The sequence below is a fragment of the Manduca sexta genome, chromosome 11 (assembly GCF_014839805.1).
Source record: "Manduca sexta isolate Smith_Timp_Sample1 chromosome 11, JHU_Msex_v1.0, whole genome shotgun sequence".
Lineage (NCBI taxonomy): Eukaryota > Metazoa > Arthropoda > Insecta > Lepidoptera > Sphingidae > Manduca > Manduca sexta.
In genome coordinates, this window is record NC_051125.1 from 7213570 (window position 1) to 7237924 (window position 24355).

Sequence of the window (24355 nt, forward strand, 5' to 3'; positions counted from 1 at the left end):
TAACAAATTACACTGAATCGTGGAATAAACTGTAGGTAATACATGCCTATAATGTTATGGCTTGTTGGGGTCAAGATTTATGTTGTAACCTAAATTTATTAATCAAAATCGCCCTTGTTTAAATTTGAAATTATAAATTAAATAACCGTGATATTTTTGGTAAGAGACATTAATTAGGTTTTATTTTATTAGGGACAGAACTATAATAACTTTTCGTTTGTTTACAATATTCAAAAGAGGTGACAAAAATGTTTCTGCCTCTGTAGTCAGAGTTTAGTGAGCCACATAGAAGATTGAATGATGAAAAATGCAGCGCCACTGAATATGCGATTTTGGCGGTAGCTATGAAGAATTGCGGCAACTCGCGGTGTCCGTATTTGAAATATGCAAACGCTTTATAGTGCCGAATACTATGACTGGAGGAATATTTCATGACACAAACGAAAGTTAGTAATTTTTTATAAAATCCTGTAATTTTTATGTAACTCTTTATGTTCTGTTGAAGTAAGAATTTGAGATCAAAACTTTAATCTTCTTTAATAGGTGCAACGACAGAAAATATAGATACTCAACCAAAAGATCCTTAAAGTTCCAGTCGCTTCGAAGATTTTATGGTATACATAAGTTTATTGGGTAGTCTTCGAAAATAAGTTCCATCCCATACCTAAATGTTAAGCGAGAGTAAAACTGAAATGAAATCGACATATTGAAGTGGCGTTGGATTCGAATTGTGCTGTCTTTCTTCGGGCTGTGCATTAAAGATTCCCAACGAACTTAATTTAATGGAGTCTGACAGACTCGCAATGCTTTTTGGAATTACATGAGCCATAAAAATGAATGCATTCACACGAAGCTCTGTTTGAGTAGCTATAATTTATCTATAAGTATGCTGTGCTCATTCGCAGTAATATATTTTTACTGTTATACTAGTACTTGTTGCTTGATAACTCCATATTTAAATTCCGATTTTCTTTAGTCGTGAACTATGTTCAATGTTTATGTAGTACGTGCTTGGTATGCAATTTCATATTTTGTTATTCTGTCAAATTGCGCGTTTATAAATCGGACTGTTATTTGACAAATAAAATGTTTGAACAACATTTGTACTGTTTTTATATCTGTATTATGTTTATAAACGACACCCTTAGGGTTTGCAGATCCTTCACCTTAAAGATGAGGTATTCTGCAGACCAACATCAAATATAATTTCAATACATAAACCGTGGCTGCGATCCAAGAGAACAAACTGCCCGTCAGTTCTGCATTATTAAACCATGATTTAGACTCCAACTTTGTTTCCACAACTCACAGATTCACGCCCAAAGCCTCGTCCAAACTAGAAGACAATAGCTTAATTACTTTAAGCTGCAGTGTAAGCCGAAAAGGATAATAACTTCGATACATACTAACGTTGCATACAAAACAACTTTGTACAAAGCCCGAAGCGCATCTTCAACCGATACCTGATTTCTGAATCATGCTGCACCTGCCCAATTCCCTGTCGGCAATGTCACTTTCCAATCTAAACTCCATTTCGGCTGTGTGTAAAATGTTACAGAATACTCAACGGTTCGTTGTTGAAGAAACAAAAGTCTTTCGCGAGACTACGGGTTAAAATAGCTATGTTTATGTCAATAAACTCATAACGTTGTACCTCTATCTTAAAATAATGATGTTTAATTAAAAATTAATCGATCTTGACTTCAAATAAAAACAACACAAAAGTGTAATATCTAATACCAAAACTCAATACGAAATGAAAATGATGAAATTGACCTGAAAAAATCAAAGCATGTTAATCCACGTCCAACCCAAGCACACAAAAAGGCAACAATTTGCAAACAAGATCGATATTTGTTCATATAAGATTAAACTAGAGTGCGACAACAGACACGTCTGGCGCTCTGAAAAATGTATTTCATGTAGTGATAGACAGAGTTGACGATAGCGTTGTAAAAATACTCTTAGTTGAACAGTTTGAAAAGACTTCCACATGAGTTGATGGCAACACGATGCTTGACTACACTTTACTTTTTATTTACCTCGCACCCGACATGTCGGAAAACTTTTTTCAAATACTTAGCTTACATTTTATTTAAAAGAGCAGTTAAGTTCGCGCTTTACCGATTCACCGTTCTTTAATTGAATTTTCAATATTTAGGTTTCGAATTATGAAAGCTTTTGCATTTTTTTAGTGCTCACGAGTGCAGGCTTGAGTACTAGTGCGTTTGTTTTCAATCATTTAAAATATGTAATCTTATATTTTTCGTGCTCGGTGTGTAAATGAAGATAGATAATATATTATTTAGTGAATATTCAGTAAATAATTTCAAAATACCGGTTGTAAATTATTCATTATTTAAAATAAAAATATATCTTCTTTGTCATTATACCATGCTTACTTACTAGGTATCCAATGCTCTTCTCCGTTCGTCTTTTATAAATAAAGCCAGGTCATTAATTATTACAAAAACCCATAAAATAGACGAGAATACTAAAGAATTATAGACGGGTTTATTTCATATTAATACAGAATCATAATCCACGCGTATAGACTAATTGAATATTGAAATAGCTCGCCGTAGCGCCGTTTGTACGATCTAATTTATTTAATATAAATGAAACTAATCTATAAGAATGGATCTTTAAACGCGGTTGGTCCAGATCATTTATTCATAAAGCCTTCTCAGACTAAATGTGAAATTATGTATCAATAATACATTTGATTGATTTCTACTTAAGTTAAAGTGGTTTGATGTTTTTTCAACTTTTTAATAGTTTAGCGTTTCGGCAAAAAGGCTTTTAGCGAAATCACTTTGATTAGATTAAAAAAAATATCTCTTCGTTTATATAATAGTTTTAATACTGGCCATATTGAGGAATTTCATCGCAGCCAATGATATTTAGTTTTAAAAAGGTATTTAAAATATTCGAAAAAGTCTTAATCATACTTTGACTCAAACTCACTTTAAAAATAAAAACAAATACTTAGAAAAGTGATTATTATTTTATGAAAGAAAATTTTATCGATGTAGTTGTATACAAAATCAAATTTACATTTTTATTGCTTCTAATGGGCTGCAATATTAATATTAAATTTGTATCTTTCCAGATCATGTTCGTGAATTCTCCTGTGGCACGCTGTACTACAGGACCTTCTTCGTTGATTCCAAACGGGACGCCCTTTACGTCGGTGCTATGTGAGTTTATTCATTTTAATTTCCAAAGAATATTTACTGTAATTGTATAAAGCTTGTTTTGAAAATTATTTGAGATTGGCATTTGAGTTCGAAGTCGGTCTGGTTTTTTTAATGCCGCTGATGGAACTGATACATTCTATAAGGAACAAAACCTCCCCAAAAATGTCTTGCATTTGGCCCTCATTTCTATAGGCATAATATATTTGTACATTGTCTATAAGCAATATATTTATACAAAATGATCGATCCATCCAGAACTCAATCTCGACGGATATTTATTTATCTTTTATGGTCCCCGAAACAAAAACCAATCCGTTCAATACAAATCGAATAGCTATTTTTACGAGTAAGAGCGGCGGTGTATCAGTTTTACCTTCCGAAGCTCCGCAAACGATTAGCCAGTTTGGCGTGATCCTTCGAGCAGGATAGTTTCAGTACTCCATTCATCTGAAGCGCAAAGTTTTGATGGATCCGTTAAGGTCGACTTATACTGGTGATTCAATAAAAAGAGGTGATATAGGTCAATCGTGTGTGTCACGAAGGCAGCTAATTCTGTTCGGGGAATATCGTAACTGCCGCATTTTCAGCAATAAAACGATTGTTCTATAAACGTTATGGTGGCTTTAGCACAACTTTGTAACATATCCTTTTCCCCGCAGTGGATTGACTCAACTTTTCCATTCAAACATTCAATGTTAAGAGTTTGGGAACATTTTATTTTTCTTACGAAACTTTTTCTCTTCCAGGGATCGGTTGTACCGGCTGAATATGAATAACATTAGTGCGTCGCATTGCGAAGTGAGTAAACATTTCATTTTTAGTGCCCTTGTACGTTGTTTTATAACTTTGGCTTTCAACACTTTTTTTTTGTTTTCAGAGAGACTCGATAAGTCTGGAGCCGAGCAACGTGGCACAATGCGTATCAAAAGGAAAATCGGAGGTGAGTTTAGATTTTAATAATTCACAGCTAAGAGGAACAAATTAATTGCCGCTTCCGTATTTCTCCCGGAATTACTCATAACTAGCACTATTTCCATCAAGGGTTAATCCCATTTTTAACTGTGAGCGGCGGGCGGCGAGCATATTTCATAGCGGGGGGCTTACAGCCACACTGCTTCGCTATATTAAGGCCGTTAATTTTGATTTACAATCGCAACGTAAAAGCAATATTTGTTTTATTTGCCGGCGGCGGGAAGCTGTCTCGGAGATTGGGAAAATTGTGATTATTTCGACCTAACACTGTTACTTCATTCGCTAATTTCATAATATAATTCACTTGGATTACGTGTGGCGGGTAAACGCGTTTTATTTTGTTTCCTTCTAAATCCAGTGCCGGGGGAAAATCATTTTTATTTTTTTTATTGCAAGATAGCTTTGTTCCGCACATTCCATACAGTTATATGAATCGTAAAAGTACTGTTCTGCATTATAATGTAAAAACGCCGCGTAAGTATTTATTTATATTTCTTTGTCGAGTCACTCATACACGTTTATGTCTAATAAGAAAGTCATAAAGCTCACAACCAGAAATGGAATGTCTCATGCGAAATGTATAAACTCCCGAAGTGTACTGTAAAACTTGCGAATGACTCTTAAAGGTGTATCTCGCAAAACAAAAACATACACAACAAGTTCCACAAATTCTCTACGTAAATATTGCCGTAATGCGCATATAAACCTCGCAAATTATGGGTCAAACTTCCGCAATACAGCGTCTCGGAAAGCTATAGACCACATGGTATCCACTCCGACGCGTCCAATGGCGAAAAAAGAAAATTTGTTTTATTAGTATCAAAGAGGGCTATAAAAAGGAAATATCCCTGAGTCTATCACCTCGATCGCGGATGGAACGGCCACTCGTGAAAGCTATAATCAAAGTTTCTCTCTGTAGACGAGTTTTCTTTTCTCTAAACACGATGTCGTAACATGAAAAAGGCTGGAAAAATGCCGTCGGCAAATTCTCTGCGGCCACCGGACGGCCCGTCGCCCGCTTGTTGTTTTAACTTCGCCGCTCTTTGTGATGCTATTAGAGAAAATGTACCGGCTTAGCTAAAATCACGTATTGGAAAATATTTAACATACAATTTATAACCGGTTATTTGTTCGTCTAACGCTCTGATACAAAATGCATGAATTCAAAATGAGTTCCAGTTTGAATTAACTTTTGTATTTGTATTGCCTCTTTGTGCAAATACAAAATTATTTACTAGCTTCTAAATTACATTGCATACAAATATATTGTAACAATATCCATTAATCACTAATGAACTGTAACAAATACAAACTAAAACGCATTCATTCCATTCTTTATTTTTGCGTATCTAACTAGTCCACCAAAATCCGCGCCTAATGAGTGACATTATTACCGATCTATAGGAGAATGGAGAACGGACTATCTAAGCTAATTTGGGCGATTAAAGTATCAAGAAATCACGAATTAAGTTAGTTTTATCAAAATAAAAATATGGAGGTTTTTAATGCGAGTAACATTTAAAATCTTCAATATTTCGAGGAAACACTACTATCGCTAGAACAGGAACAATTCCGCATAGACTAGTGAATTTATAGCGCACGGAAACTGTATAATATATCAGAATTGTACTTAAAAATGCATGAGGCGCTGTTAAAGTAGGGAACTGTTATGGTTTTGAAAATAAAAATGGAAATATTTTTACCCAGACTTAAATACATTTTGACTTATCAAAAAACACTAAAGAAGAAAGGTTTTAAAGTTAAGCGAGGTGACTAATTACTGTTTGAAGAGCAAATTAAACGTAAAACAGAAATCTCACAGAGACGTATTTTACGAGCGCTGTAAAACTAGTATCGTGTCGAAAGCAATAAAACCGTTCTGCATTCGAAATGCAAATCAACGTTCTTAAATTCCTAATAAAAACCATTATAGAAAAACAAGAAAAAGAGCGTTTCAGTAGAAAAACGCGAGGAAAGCCGGCCGTAAATCTACTTACGTACAAAGTGGCGAATAATTAACGAAATGGTCCAATCGAAGGCATTAGTTCCGAGTGAAGTTATGCGCGAGCCGCCGACTAAGTGCCGTTAAAAGAAACTTAGACGTGGGCCTGATTGTTCTCTTGCTTAATTCTGATTGTTTCTGAGTGCAAAACAGTTTTCCGTTCACGTCAGTACGACGGTTCAACGTTCAGAGTATATTAATCCGATAATTACTTTAGAACAATCTCTCGCAAAGTTACCTCCGCGCCGCCGAACCAAAGAAACGTGGAGCGAACTTTTTATTAAGAAACAAAGCACTTCGTTAATTGCTTGCTTGCACGTGCCTATTTATGTGGCAAGTTTTGTGCGCGAATTTCTACCGTAAAACATCTACACTACAACTTTATTAACTATTTATTTCGTCTTTCGTTAGTTGTGGCCTATTTAGCAGAACGACTTAATTAGTCTCTTTAATTTACCGACGTATTGTTGAAGCCGTCTCAATCAGTTCATTGTCAACCTATATAGAAAATATATCGAATTTGTAGGTGTCCCGTTTAATAGAGAAAATCTAGTTTTCTCTAGTGGGCCTTCGTTATATGAAAGACGCGCTGCGTCAAACACAGAGAAAATTATATTTTAAGTCACTTAACATTGTTGTTTTGGGTTTGGATGATTCATAAGTTAGCACGGTAATTACAGGATCTTCGACCTACAGTCCTATAGTATCTTTACTAGACTAAGCCCCAATGTTACGAAGTATATTACTGACAAAATAATTTTACTTCCGAATGACTAGGACACAACCAGTGCCTTCAGTCTTAAAAATTCAAACACATAGTATAGACGTATCGAACACGGGCCATGTTTCGACGTCAGGAAAATTAGTTTCAAACCCGTGTCCAACCGCAAATACCGCGTCGCAATCTATTTCTAAATAACCACTCCGTTTCACACCTCGGTTGAACTGTTTTCTTGAACATTTCGCTCATAACGTGTGCGCTTGGTTGAAATAGTCAGACATGGGACATATTGGGAATTTAACAGTCAATTGTTTATGAGTATGTACCATCATCCAAGAATACAAAAACAATCTAAATTAGTTATTTGACTGAAACTGCATTCTAAAATACCCACAAAAGAATGAACTAATTCAAAGCCGCTAATATATTTGATAACAAATCGGTCAAAACCACAAAACGTGGTGGCATTATTCAAAATGATCAAAATTAAATAAAACCAGTATCGAAGCGCGTCATTTTTAAGCATGAATGTCGAGTTTTTTAAATGAAACTTTAATGAACTGAAATGGACCAATGCAGGCACTGTTTTACCCGGTAAAACGAGCAACGCATATTTCTGTCGTTCGGAATATTAATGTCCCGTTTAATATTTATGTCGAACGCAAATTTGCATAATCACGGCGTGCGAACGCTCATACACACTCACGTGCTTTCACGAATTACTATTATTTCAATGAATTTGGCCCGAGGCACTTTAATGGGAGGTATTTCGGATTGTTCTAAAAGATTCGGTAAAATTTTTGACAGTTCTGTATGTTACACTCGCTCTTAACGGCAAGAGAAGTTCATATCACAACAAATAGGTATTGCACTACTCTGCTCTGTACTGCGTAATAAATTAAATAAAGCTGAAAATTATAAAGAGATTGTTGTTTTTTTTTGTTTGAATAAAAAATCATTAACTAATAAGAAGACAAATTACCCCTTCATGTCTAGTCCCCGGCGCGTATACTTATAAACGACCGATGCTGCAAAAAAAGGCAAATTTAATTTTAACACTTTGTTTAAATAATATCAAGAATGTTTAATTGAATTAAAAATAGTTACGCAATTTCCAATGTTATTATTAGTTTTTATTTTTTGTTAAATATCATGAACTGTTGATGGTGTATCTTAAATAAATAAAAGCTAGTAGATAAATAAAATTCTGGCAGATATTGACAGCCACATAATAACTAAACAATCAATATCTGGTTTGAATATGACAATCAATTGATTGGATTCCAGGGCCTATCCTGCCATGTCGCGTTTGAGTGAAGAGTTTATTAGAAATCTGATTACAATTTGACAGTTAATTTGTATAGTGATGTCATGAATAATATTGTTGTGTAGCCTTTATTTATACAATATACAGGGTCATTTTGGCATTGCGTGACTAAATGAAACCACATGCTTATCATCTTAAAAATAACGCTTTACAATATCTTACTCGAGCCGTAGTAGTAGTAGTGAATCAAACAAAATAAACACCAATAAAAAGTTATTTTACTACTACTCTAACAAAAATCGCAATAGCAACTTCACACTTTCAGTCAGACGTACACACTAAACTACAAAATGCTAAAAAAATCAGAAAAATAAAATCGGAAATTTTGGTGAAAATATTCGTTATTCATGAATGGTTTGATGGCACGATGTTAGCAGAAATAAAGACGAGCAATTGGTTTATTTTATTATTGCGACGTCAAAATAACTCCGTATATACAGGACTGTTAGTGAGACTTCTTATATAAATATGAAAACACATCCTTCACCGGGGCTCTGACATTTGCCCAAATTTAAAATTGTGAAGATATTTACAGCGTACGGTCACGCAACCTTAGATCCTGATTGTATATGTTGCCGGATAATTAATAATAATTCAGTGTTCATCATCATTATCAGCCGCAGGATTTCCACTGTTGAACATGGGCCTCCCCCAAAGATTTCCTATTGGAAGCGGCCCAATAGTAAATAATATTCAGAGTTATTTTTTTTATATTCAAATGTCGTAAGTTACCAATGATATTTTACTGAACAATTTCTTTTTAAATCCAAATGTATGTAACAACTTATGAGTGAATAAAAACCAACTTCTATAATAAAAAAAGGATACAATAAAAATAATTGAAATATTGGAATGTCCAAGTGAATTTACGCGTAGTCCTCTGTCTCAAACGGGATCGCTTCGCATTTCATGGCGAGCGGCGCGCACCACTGGCGTGCTCGGTTCGTTTCCTTTCCAAGTTATTTTTGTTTCGTGTCGATAATGAAACAGTTGGAAATTTCGCAAACTGCTACTTACTTTGCGCGTTGTTGAGTGTATTTATTTTTTATGTGACCTGGTCACGTCAGCTTCTGGGTATTGCGAAAACACGTCTATTTAGTTGGTTATGGGTTAATAAGTGCTTACATATGGAGTAATTTCATAAGTTTAGTTTGTATGGTGACGTAGTCATACCAGTAAAATGATTCTGTACTACAACGTGTATGTCATAAATAGATAAATGCTCGTAAATTTTATTCGCACCCGCTCGCCTTAGACTGCTCGCTGTGATACGAGACTCTCGCTACCTGTCGACAAATAATATTCTTCTTTAGCCTTTGAATATCCACTGCTGATAATAAAATAATATTTATAATACAATTTCTGTTTGCAGCACTTCGATTGCCGGAACCACGTCCGCGTGATACAACCAATGGGCGACGGATCTCGTCTCTACGTCTGCGGTACTAACGCGCACAGTCCTAAAGACTGGGTACTTTATGTAAGTAATTAAATTTAACTATAATAATTTTGTATTAAATTTGAAAATAATTTCTTTAAATATTATATTCCAAAAACATGGTAAGACAACAATACGACACGGCTCTAATATCCCGAGTTCGAAGTCTGGGTGGATTTTTCTGCACAGCATCAGCCCGGAGTCAGGAATTTATGCCCGATATGGCAGGCGCGCTCCCTATCACATAATGGGACTGAACACACAGAAAAGTGGATACACTGATTGCACCTGTGCCTACTCCGTCAGGAATAAAGGCGTGATGAGTTATTTATGTCGTTAAAACTAAAAACTCACGCTTAAAAAATATTTTATAAAAAAAGCGGAATAAAATAAATTTATATAGAAAACCGTAGTTATCGAAATTAACGGAATTAAAAAGGAGAACGTTCGCAATTCCACTTTTTTTTTACGTGCACGGCGAAGTGAGGGTCCTTTGTACCTGATGGTAAGTCGAGTGGGGTCCAGTAGAATGGCGACTGACGAGAGATGATTACCTCTGGACAATCGTCACAATTATGCCGGCCTGTATTAACCGGATATACACAGGCTGATCCCGGAACGAACGAACAAACGCTATACACTTACGTGGGCCATAATGGCGGGTTTTAACACCTTGTGCACGGTGGTCGCTATCCGGGTGCCACTATACCACCAGCAAAAATCATTATAATTTGACAGACAAGGACACTACCCCACACACTATCATCCAAAGATGACATTATTTCGTACTGATAACCATCCTACATGAGTCACTCCATTGAACCGTACACAAATAAAACGTGAAACTATTATCTAAAGATTGTTCTGATACGTACATGAGCCTTGGATTCCGGCCAGGAACGCAACAGATCCCCAACAGGTCTCACAATGTTTATACACTAGTGTGTGTCCGCGACACCGACCGCTTATCCCTTTAACCATTCTATTTTGATCTCATGGGCATAGAACTTGAGGTATTACGAGAGGTCACGCTTCTTTCTTGTCTCAGCTGATGGACAAGCCTATTCTTTGAAATAACTAAAGTATTGTTATAAACGATGTACTTAGATTTAATTATAGACAGTCACGTCCTCAAAAGTTATATCAACTTATTTTAAAGGATTAGACGATAATACAATAATTCTAAATAACAGCATTTATATTATACAGTATACAAAGCTTGTTAAAAGTAAATTACGTCTTTTGCTCTATCCTCACTTATCACTTGGAAATAAGAAAGAAAATGTAGCAAAACTTAAGTCCATTTCAAAGGTCTAATTGCGTAAAAATGTTCCTTCTCTTTGTTTCATAGATTCAGCGCCAGACAGTTTTAAACGTTTCGAAATTTTTCTTTCTATTCAAAGAAATCGGCGCTTATTTTTTTCAATGTTTTATTATTTTTCGTATTTATTTAAATTTAGATAAGTTGTGTTTAAATATATTTAGGTTGTATTTCAAATTAAATTGTTTTAGTTTAGTTCTGCTTCATGAATATAGATTAAACTAAACCCGAATACCTCGCAAAACAAGATTTTGTGCTGTTATAACTGTAAAAGTAAATCGAATGGACGTTCCTTTGCATATAGCTAAACGAAAACATTTTCTATTACATTAAGTCCGCTATTACATCGATTAAAGACACCAATGCCAGTCTGCGTGCAGTTAGGTGCATGTTCCGCCGCCTCGGCGAACTAGGAACTGCGACAAATTTCACGGACAGTGAATCTAAATGATGTCTAAAGACGAGCGAAGATTTTTCCTCGCCGACTGAAAATTTCTAACCGAACGATTATTTTATTTTCACGTGGTATTCGTACCGCAAATATTTTAAACATTTCCTATTTTTCACATTTGTGCAATAATTTTTAATTTAATTTTTGATTTACCTGCCGGTCGGTCCTTACAACCGGAGTAAATGGTGTTGATATCAGCCCTGTATTGTATACTATCTTACTGCTGAGCACGGGCCTCCTCTACTACTGAGAGGGATTAGGCCTTAGTCCACCACGCTGGCCTAGTGCAGATTGGTAGACTTCTCACGCCCTCAAAATTCCTATAGAGAATTTCTCAGGTATGCAGGTTTCCTCACGATGTTTTCCTTCACCGTTAAAGCAAGCGATAATTCACAAAGTATACACACATGATTTTAGAAAAGTCAGAGGTGTGTGCCCTTGATTTTTGAACCTGCGGACATTCGTCTCGACAGTCGTTCCACGCCCAACTAGGTTATCGCCGCTTAAGTGGTGTTATTTCCATAAAATTATTTTAAAAGTCGTAAAGCAAGCCCTCCACAATAGGTATCGAAAGCAGACCGCAATAAATTTGGCCGGTGCCCGCGCACCTCACACTTTCCTGCTCTTGACTTTCATATAATTTTATGATCTATTGGCGGTCGTTTTGACCCTTCACACGTTTTATCGCTGCCTAGACACGAGTTTTATCATCGTTTTTCAAATTTCCTGTTTAAAGTATGCATAGGACAATTTTATGAAAGATAAAATACACAACTAACATGGATAGTGCATCCTGTGTAGCTCCACTTACTTTATACGCGAATTTGATGGCCGCAGCGACCAAGGGAGTTCATAAAAGCGTATGCAGTGACTTCTATTCAAACAAAATATATTTGAGGCGAAGCTTACGAAAAGATAAACATACAGTTTTTATGTTCTATTTAAATTTTAGGGTTTCGAAGTCAATACATAGAATGTGTTAGTGAAACTTGTCAGCCATTGTGACTCTGTCGTCAGTTTTATTTGAGATCATAGAACAAGGATTTTTATCAAATAAGATATTCTATTACGGTGATATTGCTTACAAATAATGCCTATTCTATTCGAAATTGCTGAATCCGTTGCTGCAAGGTAAACCGGTTGTAGCGGTGGGCCGGTCTAAACCTCCGCCGACTTACGTTCAAAGACGTTTCTTAATTTACATGAATTTCTGCGATATGCAATTATGGAACTATACAATGGAACTTAACCAAGACTTACGTTAATTTAATTTTCGACTAATTTTTCTATAATACCGGAAAAACTTTTACACGCACATTCCAATTTCAAAATTCTAACCCCAAGCTAGCAAAACGATATATAACCCATAAAAAAGTGCGGAAACTCAAGAGTGCAGATAAATCTTGCTACAAATCGGAAAATTCAGTCTAATAGCACGGCAAAAATTGAAAATATATCATTCATTCTTATGGGGAGGGAACATTGAACCTGTGTTGATTCGCGCGGGCCGATCTTTTGTACAGAGCACCCTGCCAAAACAGAGATAGTTGAGCATTTAAATATGAACCATTGAACCGTCTTAATTCCCTTTGAAAATTGATTTAATTAACTTTTATATCGCCCTGGGGCAACGCTTCGTAGAATAAAATTTAATTATTTTTGAATGAATTAGTAAAGCGTAATTAATAGTAGTTGAGTACTGTTTAAGTACATGGAAAGTATGTAGTATTGTTGATAATTTAGCTGTTTTTATTGAGGTTTCGGTCTTTATAAGCCAACAACACATTTTAATGTGTAAATTTATAGTACTGGTTTATTTTTAGATTTGAATTAAACAATGATACCGAGGCATATTAAAAACATTATAAAATCTGTTAAAGAATCAATATATAAACGAGTATGTATATCACATTAAGTTGTTTTAAAAACTTTAATTTGTTTTTATATGAAACCTACACAAATTTTATTTGAAACCATATTTCGAAGGTATCACAGCACAGTCCTCTGTGTTTTGAGTAATATGTCCATCCCCAGAGCGTTTAGGGTGTGTCAGTTTCAAAAATTGAGTGAAATCGCATGTACGGTGTTGATGGGGCGATACCCGACTTGCGGCCGAGACGCATCCGACCGGCGCAAAACTAACCGAACGATTCATATTTGTTGCAACCGCCAATTTATATCTATTCTGTTACAAATGGCTGTTCTCTATTGGACGTGTATTGGAAACAAATGACGCGAGCGTTTGTGTTTCCAATGTTGACGGTTATTGTTTTTTTTTTTTTTAGGAAATTCGGTTCAGCGTGGAATGCTCTCGTTTAGTCACAGCGATCGTTGAAAATAGTCGCGAATGATTTGTTGCGCGGAAGAAAATAAATTATAACTGTATCTACGTGTGCAGTAAAATTGAAATGTGTGTTAAATGTGTCGATGAATTTTATTTTGACAATGGCGTACCCATGGCTAGAATTTATAGCCTTTGTAAAATTTATTAAGAAACGTAGTATTTTTAGAAGCACCGACTAAAACGGGTATAATGTTAAAATATAAAACCATGTCTGGTATAGAATAATGTAAATAACATAGTCAAAGTAATATATGTTATAGTTAGTTATGAGTATTTTGATTCAAATGTTAAGCAAGATTATTGTTTGAAATGAATATTGTTGAAAACATTATTCGTGATAGCATACATGCTTTGTGAGTGCGTATACCAGCAATGTTGTTCAATGGACTTAAATTGAACTACTCAAACAAAAATGTTTGCACCAGATAATGACTGGAGATAAACGTGATCCATAATGGGTAGCAATTTCAATAATGTCTCTATTATGAGATAATCATATAGCTACCCTAATGACATGCACAAACTTTTTCAATATGAGACCGAACGAAAATCGGCTTTATTACATCGCGTTTCGCTTTATATCTTCCAGTTCATTTGGCATCTGTGACGAAAAACAGATTTAACGCTCAATTTAAATGGAAACAATCAATAGGCGAGAGTTTACGCGTTTTTATTCGGACGAGATGAATGTGATGTGTTTTAAATCTGCTATTTAGGTACAAACAAATCGCTATTCACGGGAACAGGTAACAAATGATCCTTTCTTTTATTTATTTTTTGTCTGATCACTCCCGTTCGTGCCTCAGCACTGGCGACCATGGGGCTGAACTGTCTCCATGAACCATTTTAGCTCGTTTATATTTATCTGTCCTGATTGAAACATTTGAAATATTTAATACATTTTTATCCTATGATATTGCTTCTTTTGATATCTTCATTTCGATATCGGAAGTTGTTTGCAGTGATTTTGATTTATTCAGATGCTAAGGAACGCTTCAGTGTCGTGATATTATTCCATATAATATTATATATTGATCTATCGTAATATAAAAGTCATAATTTGTATATATATTTTTACTGGTAGGTCTCTCATATGTATGTGAGAGTCCGCCTGGGTAGGTTCCACCGCAATGTTTATTTCTGCCGCCAAGCAGCAGTGTGTAGTCATATAGTACTGGACATAATAATAAAATCTCATGTCTTAGGATGGCGAGCGCAGTCGAATACCAAACGATACTTTGTAATTAAGGGTATTGGATGTTAGTTCTACTGTTTATGGGCGGTCGTATGGCTTACCATCAGGCTAACGGCAAGCTAGTCTCCACATTCAAAGGAAAATAAATATATATGTTTTTATATTTATTGTTATTCGTATAAACCATATATGTTGTCTTTTAAAATTCCATCCTGTTTCCAAATACTGGAGCGCAGCAGTTGCTTCTAAAATACCAAACCTAAAGCACACAAAAGCAAAATATACACGCGCGTAAAAAAACACAATATTTATAAAACCACAAAGCTACAATTTTCACACACATGCAGATAGTAAAAACGAAAAAATATTGCGCTAACACGGTGCGGCCCACAAAGTTGCGTCCTAAATAAGTCGCGCCAACTTTCTAGTACTATTTACTCGAAAGTTTACTACCCGCGCAAGCTTGGAGAGGGTTTTCATACAGGCCCTCACAACTTGCGTACACATTGGCGAGGGTATAATAAAAAAAAACTAGCGTTGATCTGAAAAGTTATATTGCTTTGATCCCACGCAAATATTTCCTTTCGTTAGTGAACCACGTTAATTTGCTTTATGGATTGCCGCAAGAAACTTTTTCTCTTCAACTTTGTTGTTGTTAGTCTCTCCTTTTACCTTTTATCGCTGTTTAGGTATTTAATGTGTCAGGGCGTTTACTCGATTAAACAATTTCTAAAATAAACTGACCAATTATAGCTTGGAAAAATCAATGAACTGGAAATTTGACCTGAATTTGCTATTTTTACCTTTATAAATTACAATCACCGACTGCCTCGGTGGCGTAGTTGTATTGCATGTCCGATACAATAGCGCTCTGAGGTCCTGGGTTCGAATCCCGGGTCGGGCAAAGTGATATTTGGGTTTTTCTGCTCAGTATCAAGTCTGGAAATATGGCGATAGGCTCGCCCCCTATCACATCATGGGACGGAACATACTTGGCGAAAAGTGGGTGCCCTAGTTGCGCCTCTGCATACCCCTTCGGGGATAAATGCGTGATGTTATGTATGTATGTATGTATAAATTACAGCCTCTTAAAATGTCTATTTATTTTGTAGTCACTTGTTCTTTAGCCTTGATGAAAAAGACACTTATGGTTTATGGATTTATGGTCCAGGATTTCTATCATTTAAATATAGGTAGTTATCATATTATTAACCGTATGCCCGTCTTACTTCGAGGTGTTCCGCAATTAATAAACTAGTAGTATTAAGATATAAAAAGTCGCAGTTAGTGTGACACAAACTGTATCTACGTTATTCTTTTGTTCAATTGTGTTCCGTCTTTTGTTCCTCAGTGCAGGTATTTTATACTTCACAACGTACAATAATCAAATAATACGTGTTTGCAGTAAGTTTCACATCGATACAATCGAATAGCACAAGACGTGCCAATAGACCGGTGTACAACAATGTTTATAAGACAATAAAGGCTCCTGCACACTCGCACAGTACCGGCACTCCGGAAAATCACTCTATAATCTATGCAACGCCGCGCCGCATTCGCCAATGTGGACGGGGCATAACCATTTTTGTGCACTACACTTCGAATGTTAGTGCCGTAAAATTTTATATGAACTGCATTTTAGTTTCGTACGTGGTACTTTTTAATGAAATCAATATCGGATGGTATTGTGTTTTCTTATTTAGTTGAAAACACGGTTCGGTGGTCCGGTTTCATTGTGAAAAACTGGAAGGGTCCGATACTTGGCGAAATCTTTGTGTTTACCCCTACGAAAGTGGATAATTTACAAAGTTAACGACATACCTCGCCTTTTATGGGGCAGATAGAATAGGATTCCATACCTTGATACCCTTTCCCGTGACCCTTCCTGAAGAGTCTATAATAAAGGTAATAAAAACTTTAAATCGTAAACACCCTTCCGTCTAATACAAGGGGTATTGAATAAAATAATTTTCATTTTTACTGGCGTAGGCATCACCGTCGTATCACACATTGTATATTATACTTATTTTAAAATATACAAGTATTTAATTTGTCAAAGATAATAAGTCATACAATAAGCTATCTATTAGTGATCAAAGCTTTTTAAATAATAATAATAATAGTTTGTTAGATAATATAATTTAATGATTACAGATATTTAGCACTATATAGAATGGACACAAAATTATAAGTAATATAGGTCTCCTGCCTCCCAAACTAGGGAGGACCTCCCAAACGAGTTTATAAGTGTATAAATGTATCTTCACAAGCTCATATTATTTTTGACTTTCTGTTTTATCTTGATACGGGAAAGGCAAAGTAAGCCCTATGCATCTGATGATAACTGGAGTGGGTTCCAATTAACATAGTACATAATATAATATACCGATGGGTCCAATATCGACTAATGAAACATGATTATCTGTTTACATGATGAGTGTTAATTTGAGTAGAATTTATAACATGAAAAAATCGATTGCATATAAGTCTAACCATCTTCTCTGCTTTCGTTTTTAATAACTCCACCATAATACATTTGATAGACATCGCTTTTAGCGATAAATGCGTCTTGTAATATTGGTTGTTTCTCTTTGTTAAATGTATAGTAAATTTCCTCACATCGTTTAGAATAGTTATCTATACCTATACATAAATCAACCACACACGCCCCATATAAAATAATATACATAACAGATAACTAGCTACCCGTTAAATTTCGCTGGATCACTGTTACAAGGTCTTATGTTTAACTTTTACTTATATTTCAAAAATGAGATTTAAAATTTTGTATTAGTCAAACCTAGAAAAGACATTAATTCATGGTTCGCCTTTTAATTCTTTCGGGGTTATTGGAAATTTTCACTTTCAACGACTAAGATGTATGTGATACTAGCTTTTGCTCGCGGTTTCACCCGCGTGAAGGAGTTTTCCGGGATAAAAGTCTTGCTATATATTTTCCCGGGAAAAAAAGTTGCCTATAACGTTCCCAGGGTCTTAAACTGACTATACCAAATTTCATAAAAATCCGTTCAGTAGATTTTGCCAAAATCGATATTATACAGACAGAAAAGGGGACTTTGTTTTATAATATTTACGTAATTCAATTTGCACGACAAATATAACATATAACGTAGGCAAGTTACGATCAACATAACTCATTCCATCACTGTCACAGCATGAACCCTTGACAAGACACTCGACAAACTGTTCTACCACAATAATTAAACTACATTGATTATAATACGGTTTTGATATAATTTTACACTGTACCCTTGACGTTAGCTTAATTACACAGTAATACTGCCTGCTTGTAATTTACTCTCAGTAAGTCTTCTAATATTGTCTCTAACATGGGTTGGACTTGAACGATTTTCTTGTTGCGTCATATTTTAATAATAGCTTGGAATTATACATCAATTTTTATAATATCTGAATAATAAATAAGGTGTACGTAGCGTTTTTTTAGTGGTGGGAGTGTAACAGATGTAGGTAATACTGCCCCTAACTAGCAAGCGAAAACAGTATAGGTACAGTCTACAAACAATATGGTGAAAATCAATATTGAAAGAGTCCATCAGAATCAGTGTTAACTTTGCCACGTCAGGATAAAATGTCCTTTACCAAGAGATCCACTGGTTTAGTCTATGCTATAAAAACACCTACATCATCGAAGGGTTAATGTTTAGCGCAGTCACGTCAACACAAATAAAAAAAAACAATAACAAACGCAGCGTACCGTAATGACTAGACGTTTTATAGATGTAAAAGCTATGCCAATATTTTACGGGAACTGCTACTCAGTGCACAGGTGCAATACCTATCCCATTCAGAATTAGGAGCCAATATCGCAAAGAGTTTACGATTGCTATTGGCTTTTGTTTAGCTAACTCCGGTTTGTGTGAAAAACTTTGCTCTACAATGTTTAGTCTACCGTTCGATAAATATGTACGAAGCGGTGCGTAAGAATAGCGGGAGAAAGCGAAGTGCGGTTGTAAAATGGGTTTTTTGTTTAATGGGAGGAATTCAACTTTTTTCCATCGCCGTGCGTGTGGTTATTCCATAAATAACATCATTAGTAATTTGCATCTTATGACAGAAAGTTTATATTCGTTATTAAATTAAATGCCAATGAATTTAAGTTACTTTAAAACAACGTAACGAAACATACATTTCTATTTATTAAACAGCGTCTCAAAAAATTAAAATCTCTAAGTTGGCGGGCAAAGTCCGTAATGAATCTCCATTTTGGCGCAGAATGTTTATTCCACAACCTGTCGTCTTAAAGTTTTCACTGCGGGCCTAAAGCTTGCATGTATTTCGGTAAGCAAACTTACGTGCTCATTCCTATTTTAAGCATACAAAATGAGTTCAGTCGTATGTGGTTGTGGAAACTTGTCTATGGTTGGAAGACACCGTGTACAGAGGTAAATAAACTTCGCCGTGATATGACGGTATGCTGTACTTGAAATTGTATTTTGTTTTTCGAAAGAGAGGGTTGCGAGTTGTGTGTAAATGAAATAACTTTTAGCTTGTTTTTGGCCATATATAGCTTTCGAATAGCAACCGTAACTAATAGGTGTCTAATAACTAACTGATAGGTGTCTAATATCGGCTTTTAGCGATGAGTTAGGAGACGGCTTAATGTGTTTTTGAGATAGGATAGGAGAAGCATCATAATATATTATTATTGTTAATGTTCAGAAATCTTTCATTTTTTTTGGATAGAACATTTAAATGATTTTATGATATTGTTTCATTCTTTTCACAAAAAAAATACCACTAATTAATAAAATTCCATACATGAAATTCTAAAAAAACACTATTGTAATTTGAAACCAATTAAGGAAGATTAAAATTTTGAAAAGATCTAGAAATGATTTTTTAATGAAATTATTCGTATATATCGCATATTTGCACTCGTAACTCGTGCGCCATAAGTGTATGGAACAAAATTCTCAAGGCCGTTTACTCAGGGAGTGCCTTAATAAAAGGAACGCTGTTATGTAACATATTAATGACAATCATAAACATATATATTGTACGACAGGCAAAAGGTCCACATCGACGGTTGAAAGGCTAATTGATTTAAGTCATTTTTTTTTACGACACTATGTTTCATACATATTTGAAATCGGCACGTTTTTCTACGCTTTTTTAAACTAGTTTAAATTTTTCTAAAAAAAATTTCTCTTAAATCTATTGGTCTTTCAGCCGTCAATATAATCCTATTACTACCGACTGCCTCGGTGGCGTAGTTGTATTGCATGTCCGGTACAATAGCGCTTTGAGGTCCTGGGTTGGAATCCCAGGTCGGGCAAAGTGATATTTGGGTTTTTCTGCTCAGTATCAGCCCGGAGTCTGGAATTTGTGCCCGATATGGCGATAGGCTCGCCCCCTATCACATCATGGGACGGAACATACTTGGCGAAAAGTGGGTGCCCTAGTTGCGCCTCTGCATACCGCTTCGGGGATAAATGCGTGATGTTATGTATATATGTACTACCGGTTTCCCTTTATGTAGAATTGATGTAGAATCTAATTATCATTAAAACAATTTGCAGACGGCATTTATGCATATCATATCTATGTTGTATCGGCTTCTCTTTCAGAAAATTCAACTTTCGCCACTGTTGTACACCTATCGCTACGGTTTTAAACTACAAATTTAATTTGAACCCTACGCGCACATACAACTCAATTAAGCCTTGTGTTATCGGTTTTTACCGTATAAATTATTTTATAATATTCAATAAAAGTTACCAAGTTCGCGTAATGAATTTTTTATAGGCTGGTTTTTAATCGTATAAACAATAATGACTTTAGTAGTAAATTGCTTATAATCGCTTTATGGCCACCATTTAAAATTGCCTTTAATTACATAAAAAACTTTGAAAACGATTAAGTTTTGACTTCCGATGTATATTTTTGGTTTTTTGTTTCTACTTACATGTTAACTTATTGACCATCTGCCACTATAAAATCGTATTAACAGTTAAGTATAATTATTTTGAAATATTTTATGAATTCGCATTGTTTCAAGCAAAGCTGCGTGACATTACTAGTTCCTCATAAGCATAATAGCTTTCCATTACGACTTTTCAGTAATAAAACTTTTATGCTTACTAATAAACAATAAATTTAATTAACCTTCAAAAACGCATTATGAAAATTAAACTACCTACATAGTACATAATTTTACTACTGTATTTTAATATCTAATCGCTATTTTTACATAAATGCGTTATCTATCACTTTTTATGGTTCATTGTGATATTTTTCAACAAAAGTAGTTGATATTGTTTATTATATCGTACTAGTTCAAGACACAGGAGAAAATCCGTACAAGATTTTATTTCATCTATATTTAAGTTAATCTTAATTGGCGTATACTGCTACTGAAAACTCGAAATACACCAATACACACAATATGTACAAAAGTTTAACATCTATACATATTATAAAACAAAGTCCCCAAAAGCTGTCTGTCTGTCGGTGATCGATTTTCTCAAAATATTCTGAACGGATTTTTGTACAATTTTTACCAAAACATAGTGCAATTCTTGAGGAAGGCTTAGGTTAATAGTACATTATGGTTTTATGTAAATTGATTGCAATTTTGTGGTTGTAAAAAATCTTACGTGTCGAGACTTACGCAGGAAAAACTTTGTGACACACTGATTTCCATAAGGGCACGACTAGTCAAAAAATGAAACTGTCAATTTGTAATACCTTATATATACATATCATAAGGACGTATATACCAACAATGCTTATATATAGCCTTGTAAGAAGTTCAAAGCAACAATATTGTATTCAGATTATCCCTCCAGGTTATTAACTGATAGTGACATGGTTGTCACAACTTCTTCGTACCCCATGTTCCTATTTGAACATCCCTTGTGCGTTTGAAAGTTGCTCTACACAGTGACATCCTCCCTAATACATGTCATAACTTAGTAAATCACTGTACAGTCAGCTACAAAAGGAGCACCAACAAATTCACCAAGGTACAAATTCAAAATTTCAAATCGTCTTTGACTTTGTTTCCTATCAACAATCATTCGTCACTAATATAAACTTCAATTGTTTATTTTATTTTAGAATAAGAAGGTAATATTACGATTAAAGTTAATATGTTGAAACGTTCTGATGTTTTGATACTGTTCAGCTACTTTTGTGGCCGACTGTACATAAATCTACGCGTGCTTAGTTTTATACAATAAACATACGAACTTAGTAATTTCGTGGTTATGAGAAAAGGAATAAGTTTTACAATTAATTGTATTTCTTAAATGAAGGTTAGTAATATATTCTACCGCTGCCAAATTAAGTGCAAATTGTTATAACTTTAGTTTATGGGTTTAGTTTTTATGTTATCAAATCTAGTGAGCAGTGTGTTCTTAATCTCGTATTTTTACGACTTTTTTATATTACAGAATTGGGTTGCTGATAGCCACGGCTATACACAAATAGTAACGTCACCCAAAACTTTTAATTATAAAGTATTGTATTGCACTACGCTCTCTAGTTTCTTTACGTGACTTGGACCTTGGCTACGTAAAACCCTTTCTTCAGATAAAAAGTTACCAGCAGAGATTCATTAAACTATATCGAATCTATTTTAGGTGTTATACGTAATTTTACCAAGGTCTCATTCCTTGGATGGTGAGAGGCTCTGCCCAAGAGCTGAATCCTGAGAGGGTTGCGGTCGCATGCTCTTGCGCACCCCGCGACCTTTGATATTAGGGAGGGAGAGTCGAACGGCGGGGTTTTAATCAAAAAGGTATTTTAAGTAATTGCTAAATCGATATTTATTTTCATTTCTAGTAAAATGGTTGATTAGTTTTACTCATAGAAACGGAAATAGGTAATGATTAACACTCCTGTAGTTTGTTGTTAAATAACCTTTGACAATGATAGAATAGTGTATAATTCACACTAGAGACTCGGTTTCTAATTAATATTAGAGGCAGACCTCGATCTATCATAGCGCTGAAATATATTAAGCATTTTATCATGTTTGGATCTATTCTGGCTATTATAAAGAATATCTTCAGTACTAAATGATTATTAAGTTTAAAGATTTATGTAAATTTTAATGCTTTCTTATTATACTTTATATTGAAATATCTTTTTAGTATTAATAAACGACTATGAATATTGAAAACGTGAAATATGGAATTATTTCCCATAGCGTTGTTTATTAAACAAAACCGCGTGAATCAAAACTTATAATCGACCTCAAAAACGCCTTATGCAGTGTTGGTAGATAAGTAATGATATATGATATTTAGGGAATTATTTAGGGAAAGGGACAAGGATAAATTTAGAGCATTTTCGGTCATTGATCTTACTGAAAGTATTGACAAGGGAAAAGAGGATGACTGTGTTCTGTGAAACATTCATTCCGCGTTGGTACGTCTGCGCCTTAGCCGAGATGCCAGTTCACAAAAGTTAACGCTAATAGAAAATAGAAAAAAAAATATGGAAATGACCTATCGATACGTGTATCGCTAGGATACGTCGTTCCCATACATAATGTTAGCGTTAACGATTCTAAAAAGGCTTTTGTCTACGACCCTTGATCTGCAGAGGAAGTAACGTTCAACGTATTCACTTGTTTAACACTTACTGTAACATATTTCAACCAACCTAAACCTACTCTGAGGGGGTGTGCTACGTAAAAAATATTGGAAAGGACCCCCCCCCCCCGCCCCCATTACTCTATTTGTTAGACACTAATGATATTACTATTATTATAGTTGTCTTAAAATACACGTTAATGTTGTGAATAATTTGAAAAAACTCTACTGCTAATAAAATTGGTTATAACTTCACCGTAACTATTTTCTGTACTATTTGTTTCCTAAATACATGAAACAATTATTGTCGATATAAAATCAATCATCACGTCGACCAACCATAAAACTACACCATCCCACGTCTAAAAGTTAAAAGAACTGTCACAAAGTCGCAAACAAAACTTCACGAACCTACAAAACTTTCCTTTGTTAGTTTAAAAACAACTAAGTTCAGCTTGTAGGGGACAAAGGAGACTAAAATAAAAAAAATGTTACAAAATATACAAGCATTGTACAAACATTGGAGCCAGTATACGTTACAATTCCTTATCAAATATGCATACGGGGAAGCAACTAACGTGTGTCAAACTTTGCTTTCAGATATTACGTAAAGTATTCGCATGTATCGGGAAAGTCGTTGTATATTACCCGACCGCCGATACTGCAGGTGCCAAGGGCTTGTCGAGACGCCGCGTTTTACATTGTAGCAGACATAAACTTTCTTAACGTCCTATCGAAATTCTGAATGAGAATAGTACTTTGCTGTTTGGTATTTTTAAGAATTCAGAAGTAGTATGTTTAC

General features: G+C 34.9%; 1 protein-coding gene across 1 annotated transcript in view; it reads left to right on the forward strand.

Moving 5' to 3' along the window:
• Window positions 1-24355, forward strand: part of LOC115443548 (semaphorin-2A) — a 123510-nt gene that overhangs the window by 71356 nt on the left and 27799 nt on the right. The window contains exons 3-6 of the mRNA XM_030169000.2: window positions 3113-3200; window positions 3947-3998; window positions 4078-4140; window positions 9595-9702. Coding sequence (XP_030024860.2) covers window positions 3113-3200; window positions 3947-3998; window positions 4078-4140; window positions 9595-9702 — 311 coding nt within the window. The remainder of the gene's footprint in view (window positions 1-3112; window positions 3201-3946; window positions 3999-4077; window positions 4141-9594; window positions 9703-24355) is intronic.